The 11,175-nt window shown below is 32.0% G+C and overlaps 2 protein-coding genes across 2 annotated transcripts; one reads left to right on the top strand and one right to left on the bottom strand.

Moving 5' to 3' along the window:
* Positions 1-228: 228 nt before the first annotated feature.
* Positions 229-3,588, top strand: LOC140805161 (short-chain dehydrogenase TIC 32 B, chloroplastic-like). Its single transcript, XM_073161374.1, has 8 exons — positions 229-584; positions 1,870-2,101; positions 2,170-2,249; positions 2,361-2,514; positions 2,738-2,816; positions 2,934-3,018; positions 3,115-3,161; positions 3,294-3,588. The coding sequence occupies exons 1-8, from the start codon at positions 473-475 to the stop codon at positions 3,462-3,464; spliced, it is 960 nt and encodes a 319-aa protein (XP_073017475.1). The 5' UTR covers positions 229-472; the 3' UTR covers positions 3,465-3,588.
* Positions 3,589-3,697: 109 nt separating this feature from the next.
* Positions 3,698-4,505, bottom strand: LOC140805162 (uncharacterized). Its single transcript, XM_073161375.1, has one exon. It carries the CDS (start codon positions 4,452-4,454, stop codon positions 4,029-4,031), a length of 426 nt encoding a protein of 141 aa, XP_073017476.1. The 5' UTR covers positions 4,455-4,505; the 3' UTR covers positions 3,698-4,028.
* Positions 4,506-11,175: the final 6,670 nt, after the last annotated feature.

Here is an 11,175-nt window from a genome sequence, read left to right as displayed (position 1 = left end):
CCCACGCCACAAACACAAATTTTTTTTTTCTCAAAGATCATCTTAATGATCACTGAATGCAAGTTTGACCCTTTTCAACAATTTAATATCAAGTTGACTCCTTCAACCAAAGCCGCGTGTGTACAAGTAAATAGGAAATTCCCGTGAACCAAAGATTGGTTGATGAGTGGGTGGCTGAAACCATTTACCTCATTAAATACCTGCGTTGCTGATTCTGTGCTAATCCAATTTCTTACCCATACCTGGTCTACATCCCAAATAACTCCCCCACTATTTCCTTCACCACTACTACTTGTTCTTCTTGATTCAACCATCTCATTCATTGTTGCTGCTCTCCTCTAGCCTCTATAAATCTGACCCTTTGTTTCACATTTTCTTCCCAAGTTGAAATATACATCTCTCCACGTACGTATATCTCCTTCTGATTTTCCTGCGTACTATCGATCGAGCCGTGATAAAATTTCTCAAGAAAATGTTTAGGTTGATCACGGGAATTCCAGGGCCCAGCGGTTTCGGATCAGCTTCAACTGCTGAGCAGGTTACTCAAGGAATCGATGCCTCAAAGCTTACTGCCATAATTACAGGTTCGGTTGATTTTTTTATTATTATTATCATTTATTTACTCGAGCAATGTAATTAACTACGAACCAAGATATATATATATCTTCTACGTACATGGAATTATAGCAAAATCATTTTCAGTTTGTATTTATAAAATAGGAACATGCACGAGTTCGGGTCTGGTTTCAAGGATCCGAAAAAGTGGAACTTTACAGAACTTTAACTACAACACAACTTTTTCAATCTCGCGATCGATCACATATAGCCAATTTTTTATTTTCTTATTCGACTCTAATTATTTGGTTAATTTGCTTGAATTTTTTTTTCTTATTTCTTTTAATCCGGTACGTAGAAGAAGAAAATTTCAAGTTACTTTGTCGTATAAATGCTTGAGAATTGTTATATTTAATTTCTTTGGTACGCCCTTTGATTTCATTTAATATTTTAGTTGAAACCGTTTCTTTTCATCCCTCATTCTTCAATTACGTAACTATATATATATATATACACACACACACACTCTCTTTCGGGTCAATAGGTTGAAATATAGGTACTACAAAAATAACAATCTTGATTTTGATATTTTATCAATATTTTTTTGAAGGAATATGTTTCACAAGAGTTTCTCAATACGATTTTTTAAATTAATATAATTTATAGATTACTATATTAATACGATGATTTACCTAATATACTTGAAAGATTGCCATTAAATGTGTCGTAAAAAAAAGAAAGAAATAAAGAAAGAAAGTAGGCACGTAATTAGAACTAGTTAAGACTGTAGGTACGTAGAGCTTCGTGGCAGTTGAAGGGATGTACGTGGAGGCAATAAAATAAATTATTAATCACATGCACGACCATTTATTTGTATGGTTGGAGTTGGACCACGAGACAAGTTCCCCCTATTTGCCGCAACTTATATTTGATGGATACATATGAGAGAGTTTGCTCCATAAACGCTTCTAATTTTGTACGCCCAGTTGGTTAATTTCCGTGTCATTTGTTAAATTTTTTTTTAGACAAAATTATGATAAATTTTATTTTTCAGATTATATATATATAGAATCTGATTTGTTTCTTCTCTCTCTCTCAATTATTTTCCCCTATAATTTATTTGTTCAAATGATTTAAAAGGTAAGTTTTAAAGGGTATAGTTTGATCAAATATGTAAATTCTTATGAAATATTTATAATAAGCTCATTGTGGAACCGGTCTTATTTTGCACATGAAATTTGATATTGAGAAACGTTTCAAATTCTTGCATCTGTTTTTTCGAACTGTGTTCATATTAGATATTTTGTATGGTAGGCGGTGCAAGTGGAATAGGGCTGGAGACGGCAAGAGTTCTAGCACTAAGAAATGCGCGTGTAATAATTGGAGCAAGAAACATGGAAGCAGCAAATGAAGCAAAACAACTGATTCTTCAAGACAATGAAAAGGCCAAGATACACATCATGAAACTCGACCTCGCCTCTCTTAAATCAATCAAATCCTTTGCTCAAAATTTCATAGCCCTCAACCTTCCTCTCAACATCTTAATGTACGTATATCGTTTGACGTCATTTGTTGATTTTGACGAGGAAAAATAAACATGTTTCTTGTTTTCAGAAATAACGCTGGGATCATGTTCTGTCCCTATGGACTATCCGAAGATGGATTCGAGATACAATTTGCGACAAATCATCTAGGTTAAATCTTATATTTCCACTCTAGCTTCATATATATTTTTATTTAAGAAGGCGACGACGGTACTTGGTTTATCGATTTTGACATGGATGTATATATATTGTTGTATCTAGGTCATTTCTACTTGACAAACCTTCTCCTGGAGAAGATAAAAAAGACAGCAAAATCTACCGGGATCGAGGGTAGAATAGTGAATCTGTCGTCGGTAGCACATATCCACACTTACAACAGGGGGATTAAATTCGAAAACATTAACGATAAACGCAGGTACGTACTTATAATTTAAAAACTTATTTTTCAGTTGAAATGCTACAATTGGATCTCGAACTTAGAACTCGTCGTAAACTTATGACGTTAGTGTCAGATCAGCTACAAATCATCACAACTTAAATTTATAATTTAATGCATCCATCATTGGACATATATAAGTCACTATGTATCATATCACATAGTAAAAAAAATTTTGATAAATTTATTTGTTCCAAATTAGTTATTGTGACAAGAGGGCATATGGACAATCCAAGTTGGCCAATATTTTGCATGCGTCCGAGCTATCACGTCGCTTACAGGTATACAATTAATCTTTCGAAGTTTTCCAGATTAATTAATTTATTCTTCCTTATATTAATATATTTATAAAAGTATGTAGGATTACTAATATTTATATTTTTAATTTTCGATTTAAGGCTGAGGGAGCAAGTGTAACAGTGAATTCAGTGCACCCAGGATTAATCATGACAAATCTCTTCAAATATTCTGGAGTTTTTATGAGTGAGTACTAATAATAAAATCTCACAGCTGATTTGATTTTTTTTCCCTTTCATGTGCCTTTGATTTCTAATTTTTTGTTTTTACAATTTGATGCAGAAATCTTGAAGTTTTTCACCTGCATCCTATGGAAGAATGTTCCACAGGTATCAAAATCTTTTATTTTATCACATTTTTAATCTCATATTTTTTTTTATTTTATCAAATTATTATTTGAACATATGTCAAAATCTCGTGAATCAAATAATTCACGGATTTTGGATGCTGATTTTAATCAGGGGGCGGCCACGACATGCTATGCGGCGCTTCACCCGAGCATGGAAGGTGTGACGGGAAAATATTTAGCTGATTGCAACGAGTTCAAACCTAGCACATATGCCCGGGATGAAATCTTGGCCGAGAGGCTTTGGGACTTCAGCAACAAGATTATCAATGCAGCTCAAAATTGAAAACCAATGTTTTAATTATATATGATTACGTAATTGATCCATCATTCATATAATATATGGTACTGGATATTTCAAACTTTTTAATTATGATAATTAATTTGAAATATCATTTGCGAGTCATTTTGTTAAATATGTTATTGTTTATGAGTGAGTCTCATGTGAGACCCGTCTCGCGGATCTTAATCTGTGAGACGGGTCAAACCTACCCATATTCACAATAAAAAGCAATACTCTTAGCATAAAAAATTATACTTTTTCATGGATGACCCAAATAAGAGATCCGTCTCAAAAATACGACCCGTGAGACTGTTTCACACGAGTTTTTGCCATTGTTTATTGAATGCAACACAGATCGATCATGTAAACGATAATGAGAAGAGAATATGGATGATCATAATCATTTGCATTTGAATAACAGATAAAAGTTTGAGATTAGAGATACTAAATAAACAACTGTAGATTCGAAAGAATTCATTCAATGCACAGTTATTCCCTCAAATATTCCCCAAATTTGGAGTCTTCAAATTAATTAAAAACAAACAAAAACCCTAATTCCAACTGGGATCAATATTCCAGATCTTCGTCGTCCTCCCACAATCCCACGCCTGCAAGCAGACAAGCCGAGCCGACCACCATAATGGCCGCGAACACAGGCGGGATAATGAAATCTAGCAAAGATCGCTTGATTAGCTGACCCGGGATGCAAATATTATCAGTCGGAGAATCCAACGGCAGTCTATAGGAGCCCTCCACGGCGCAGTAAGCTCTAGACGAGGAAGACGATGGTTCGGCGGCTGAAATAAAAGCAAACTCCGGCGACAACGAGGCCGCGGCCACCGTTGCCGTTAAGATGGCCGTCCACATGGCTACGTAGAGCAGCAGCTCCCACCTCGGATGCGAGAAGTAGTTGTCTATGACGGAGTTCCAAAAATTGGAAATCATCTCCTTTGCATGCATCGATCTTCGTGGAATAATACTTTTTTTTACCATTTCTATTTTATTGCGTAGTTCAATTGAGATGGAGACAACGCCGATATTATCATTTTCCCACAAAATTAGATTTGTTTAAATATTAAAATTTAAAAAAAAAATTCAAATAGGTGAAGATAAGCTCGTCACTATCTCTCATCAACTGCTAGTTCGAAATTGGGGGGAGATTTTTTTGGCCCTCAAACTGACAGTTTTCTGATTTGTTTAATTTCATATTTTCTATTTAAACCCAAATAATAACAATTTAGATAAATAAAAATGATTTACCTAAACTCATTATAGGTCGTGTTTGGATAAGAGAATTTTGTTCAGAAGAAATGATTTGATTTGGAGAAAGATTTGAGTATACTCTAAATCTATAATAATTAACATTGTTTCTACATAAATTAACAATGAATTAATTTGAAATCAATCCAATATAAATTCATCCAAAAAATCAAATGAATTTAAAATCGACGGATTTGTAGTCGATAGCTATCGAATGCTTGCATTTACAATTTTTTTTTTTTGTTTTGTTTCTGGTTTTACCTCGTTTGCTTGCTTACTGTTATTCAAAACCCTTCCGCATGATTTATCGACGTTGGAAGTTTTATATGACACCACATAATTTAAATTAATGTCATTAAATTTGAAATTTACAAAATTTAATAGGATAAAGAGATGGAATCGGGACATAAGGCGTGGTTTAAGAACAAACAAATAAAGTGAAGGGACACGAAAAAAACTATTTAAGCAGTCTCATAATTAGAAGATGTGACTATTTAGGAGTGTATATTTGAGACCCCGTGACATGATTACTAATAATTATGTAAAAGGTAGGTTTTTTTGTGAGACGGTCTCACGAGCTTTATCTGTGAGACGAGTCAATCATACCGATATTCATAATATAAAGTAATATTCTTAGCATAAAAAGAAATATTTTTTTCATAGATGACCAAATAAGAGATTCGTCTCACAAAATACGACCCGTGAAATTGTCTCACACAATTTTTTGATTTATTTAAATTATGAGTCATAAATAAAGCATTATATAATCGTAATAGGAACTGAAATTTAAAAATTAAGAAAAATATAGAATTATGAGGGATACGAGGGTATGTATGGACTCTATTAAATTTTAGCATATTCTATTAAATAAGTTGCACGTTGATATTTTGAAAATAATTTGCTTGAAATTGAGATGGGATTGTCAAAGGTGTAACTAAATGAAGTGAAACGAGTGAAACTGAAATGAATTGAAATATAAAACTATAAATTCATGTAATATAATAAATGAATTCATGTAAATTTCACAAACATACAATGATGATGAGTAGGTCTCACGAATCTTTATTTATGAGACATGTCAACCATACCGATATTCACAATAAAAAGTAATACTTTTAGCATAAAAAATAATATTTTTTCACGAATGACCCAAATAAGATTTTCATCTAACAAAATAGGCAAAAACTTGTGTGAGACGGTCTCACGGGTCGTATTTGTGAGATGGATGAAAAAATATTACTTTTTATGCTAAGAATATTACTTTTTATTGTAAATATAGGTAGGGTTGACCCGTCTCATATCAGACGGTCTCACATGAGACATACTCTACAAAATAATACTTTGGTAAGTGATGGTACAATATTCATTTACAGTGGTATAATGAAATATAATTTGATGATTTAATGAGATTTCATTTTTATGTGTTCCATGATTCTCAATACTTGGAAAGATATTGGTTCAACCCTTGATCAGAATTCAAATAATAAGAACCGAAAAGTGCTATCTTCCCCTCTTCCATTCAAAGCAGCACGCCATATTATCATAATGTCGAAGAAAATATTAATTTTGTATGTTGCATTGCTTTCAAATCAAATTGTCGAGGAGTCGCGTTATAAAATAAAATAAAATAATATTAATTAAGCCACATGTCCAGGAAATGTCTCGTAATTTTGTCTTCTCGCTAAAAGTCATACATGAACTTGTCGGCATATTTCGATTTGCCATAATAATTGGCCGCAGCATGATGCCGCCACATGCTAATGTATATTTGCCCTGTGCTCCCTTAGCTTCAGTTAATGTTACTAGACTAAAAATTCAATTCAGAAGAAGTGTCGAGTGTAATTGAGATTACCCTTATTTTTTTATTTAAAAAAGGCTATATTTTTTGAATATAACTTTTTATTGGTATGATGAAATTATATTATTTTTTATTAATTAATAATTTAAAAAATTAAAAAATCATATTTTTTTTTTTAAATTTAGTGATCATATAATGAGAAGCTCGAAGTCTCTGTGAATGATGCGTCTGCGACAAAGTGCGTGAATGGATCCGAACAATTATGTTGTGTCACATGCATTTCTTAAATTCCGTGCCTAAAAAAAGGGGACAGGTGGCTGGTCTTCACGATTTCTTTGACCCTTTTAATAATTTTCAGATTGCGATGAAAGGAATTAAAGCTGACTTAAAGTCTCTTTGACGGTGGTTGGGAAGTTCAAAAGAAAATATCTACGTATCTTATAGAATATAATTTAAGTCGAATTTACTGGTAAACTAATTATAGAATATAATTTAATCGAATTTACTGGTAAACTAATTGGATGAAATCAAAATATAAAATTTAGTTTTTATGTAAATCACGAATCTTAGGCCATTTTTGGTTGGGCAACAGACTTCCAACAACATAGCTCGACCAACTTTTTTTGAGAGGAAATTATGGTTAATTGATCCATTGTGAGTTTTGTTTGCAAAACTAATTTTTGAATAAGACGTCGAACCAAACTTCGGAATTGAATTTTTTTTTTCCGGATGTATGATTGTTTCTTTGTTGATTTTGTTATGCCCCCTATAATTTAGTACATGTAAGTCTTTGGAAATGATGTTGTAACGTCTCATATTCGACGATTGTCCTCATTGTACCAAGACGTGTCTTTTCAGCGTGATTATGTCTTCACTCACACGTACTTTAGGAAACTTCACAGCGGTCACTCATCCCAAAACTGAGCCAAAATTACCTCAAGTCAAGCACGCTTAAATTTAGAGTTCTTATGCGATGAGCTCCTGAAAAAATATGTATCTTCATGATATGAGTAGTATATATCAAATCTTTTGAACCCTCTCAACTGCACAGTCTCATACCTGAACAGTTTCAGAATCCCTCTTCTTCACATGTAAGATCGGTTCATTCATTTTCTCTAAGTTTAGAAGCATGTCATGAACCGCTCATTGTCCGTACACTCTCATGACACCGACAATCAACCTCCGCCCACCCCGGGCCTCACAGATGTCATTTTCAAATAATGATATTCCACACTTCGCAAAAATCACAAGCGAAGACTGTCGAGAAGCTGTTTAATTTGTTCCGCAACTGCCGGAATTAAATTGAGCCGTTTTGTTGCGAAATGTAAGAAATTTCAATTCCATGTCAATTTCACAAATTACAATTATTTCGAGACCAACAGCTTGGTTTCTAAACATCACTTTGGGAGGCTTTGCTCAAACTTCCACCTCAAATCAGTTCTAACATTCCTTTTTTTGTTTTGTTTTTGTTTTTTTTATCTTTTTTTTTCTTTTCTAAATAATACCGCCAATTTCGTCCATAACTTATCGTTCATTTAATATAAAATTCTCAAATTTGAGACGAGGAAAAAAACATAAGTTCCGATTTCTATTATTCCTTTTTCAAAATGAAACGTATAGCATGATTTGATGGAAGAATATATACGAATTGAAGTGATCTATATATCAATTAATTTAAAAGAAGAGTGTCTATGTCGGATAGCAAGAACAAAGTAGCGGCTAAAATTACAAACACCAAAGACGACAATACATGCTACAGGTTGGAATTAATTAAAACACTCTAACTCCGTAAACAAAGTTGGATCCCGAAAATGAAATAATAATTTTAAAACACACGTACGATCGAAATACAAACTACTGATTTCAGTTAAATCCCGGCATGGTTGAATGTGAGCTGAAGCTTTCTTTGCTTTATCCTTTAATAGGAGGACGATCAGAAGTCATCGGCAATTCTTCCACCGAGGCAGGAGGTTGAGGCGGCAGGTAAATTCCTCCGCTTCTCTTGTTTGGGTTGGCTTGAGCAGCGGAAGGCGGCGGCATCGAATTATTGATGTCTTCGCCACCATTGCTCTCCGGCTGAGCGGTGGAGAAGTTCTCCGGTAACACGAAGACGCCCTGCGAAGGACGCCGGTGGTGGCGGTTGGTTCTCTGAGACATGCGATGCACTTTTCTGTTTGGCGAAAGCAGATATTGGGCAAATTGGCGTGGTGAAAGATGTTTGAGGTTGAGAAATGCTGGGGAAAAGAGAAGTTGATCCGGTTGGGTATATATAGGGATTCAATATTACATATAATTGATGCCAAGAGGGAATATGTAGGGGCCGAAAAAAGTCCATTTAATTTAAAAAAAAAATTGGAATAATGGAATTATATATATATATATATATATATATATATATATATATATATATTATAATATTTTTTTGGTTACAAAACCATTATGCTTATATTATTATCATTTGGATTAGTAACTGTCTTTTTTAATGTGGCAGTCAATTTACACGACATTTTGACTGCTGAATTATTTTTTTATAAAGGAAAATATAGTAAATGGATTCGTGTGTTTTGTTTTAAGAAATAAAAATAGCATTCTGTTGAAATATAAAGAATAGAGCCGTAAAAAAACACACACTAAGGTATTTAAAAATTTTGCTTTTGAAAACATGCATGGATGTTATTCCTACAAAAGTATCGGCAATAAAATGTCATGTATAGTGATTATACAATTTCATTTCAACAAATGATTTTTTGGCTATGATTTAATGTACTAAAATTTTAAAATTATCACACATAATTTGTATGTATATTAATTATAAATTAAGCTGTACCGAACTCTTACTGTCTTACAATATATATCAAGAAAGACTGAAAGAGACCTTATTCTATTAGATATCAGGAAAGAGGCCTAACTCTAATATTGGATTTAAAAAAATAAATAAAAAGGTTATAAATGTTGAAATTTTAATATTTAATGAATGAAAATTTAAAGGGGAGTTTTCTTCAATATTTTATTTTTTATTTTTTGTTATAAACTTGTGGTTTGTAGTTCTACTATCACAAGTTAGAAGTCATTGTATTTTGAAAGACAATGGTCATATCCTGTGAGCAATAGATGCGAGGTAAATTATTCCTAAGGAAAAAGTTCTTTCTTGCCTCGACTTTAAATTTGCTAACATATATTTATGATTTTTGTTGTTTTCAGGTTGCAAGCCTATTTTGAAAAAATCCCTACCAACAATTTTAAGACGAAGATGTGTTGACTATGAACATGAACAACTTCAAATCATGAAGTCTCACGTTAATACGACGATTTTTTAATTCTGAATTTCAAATATCAGATTTTAAATTTATATTTGCTTCTTTTTTATACGATGCTTAAATTTGATGTTCTTTCGAATCATTTGATTGAAAAACTATGAATATGTTTATTAATTGTGCAAAATATAAAGATTGTAAATTATGAATAACAAAGATCATGTCAAACGAGTGAATCTAAGGAAGTCCATTAAAAATAGTTCCTGGTTCGAGAATTCAACATTTTGTGTATTGATTTGAGAAAATTCTATAACATAAAGAAACATAAAATCAAATTGAGTCTCAAGATCTTAAGTTTGGATTGTGGATTGAAAAAGATAATAAATTACATGTCTAAAATTTACATAATCAAATGAGACATATACATTGAAATATAAATGGTCTCGATCTATTTATTGGAAAGATATATGGCTCCTTAAATAGGAAAAAAAATTTCACAATGTTCGATGATGATTGTGCAATATATGAGATGTATATCTTATGAAATGAAATGTGAAATCTTAGTAGATTATGATGAATATAAGAATGATGTTGAAAATAAACACACCAAACAAATAAATGTTATTTGAAGTAATTGAGGAATATACAGTGCACCATTTGATTATACATCAATGTATGGATCCACATTCAAATAAAGCAAAAAGAGTGGTTGAAATAAAGATTTGGACTCGAGATAAAATTATTAATGAATGCTATGCTTAGCCAAAGATTGTTGGAGAAACCATTCACAACTGAAAATGAATTACATCATTTTTATTTTTTTATTTATAATTTAATTTTACATTCGAATTTTTTAAGCTATTGTGCTTAAAATCCAAGTTTACAATATATAAAATCTTAAGTTTGCATTTTCAAAGTTGTACTCTTAAATTCAAATTTTATAATTATAGAAGATATTTGTCTCGAATTTTTTAAATTATTTAGCTTAAATTCAAGTTTGCAAGAGATAAATTATTGAATTGGGATTTATATGTTTAAATGCTTAGAATTCAGACTAATAACGTTCTAAACATTTCAAAGTTTATATGACTTCAAAATGTCACAAAGTCCTATAAATAATTCAAAGTGTGGGGTGCCTTATTTAAGGAATAAATACCATGTTAAAGTACGACATGAAATTGAATAAACGATGATATTTTTTAGACGTGTGCCTTGAAGTCATAATATATGATAAACTTGATCTCCAGTCATGTTATCATTTTTTGATTGAGTGAAATCATAAGATATCTAAACAGATTGGCTATATATATAAAAAAAAACTTTGAAAGAAGATCGAATGTATAACTTATCAAGATAAATGAATTTAAAATCTACAAAATAAAGTTTTCATAATGACAACTCA

The sequence above is a fragment of the Primulina eburnea genome, chromosome 11 (assembly GCF_022965805.1).
Source record: "Primulina eburnea isolate SZY01 chromosome 11, ASM2296580v1, whole genome shotgun sequence".
NCBI classification, from domain to species: domain Eukaryota; kingdom Viridiplantae; phylum Streptophyta; class Magnoliopsida; order Lamiales; family Gesneriaceae; genus Primulina; species Primulina eburnea.
Note: the sequence above shows the minus strand (reverse complement) of the source record. Positions and strands in the feature narration are given on the sequence as shown.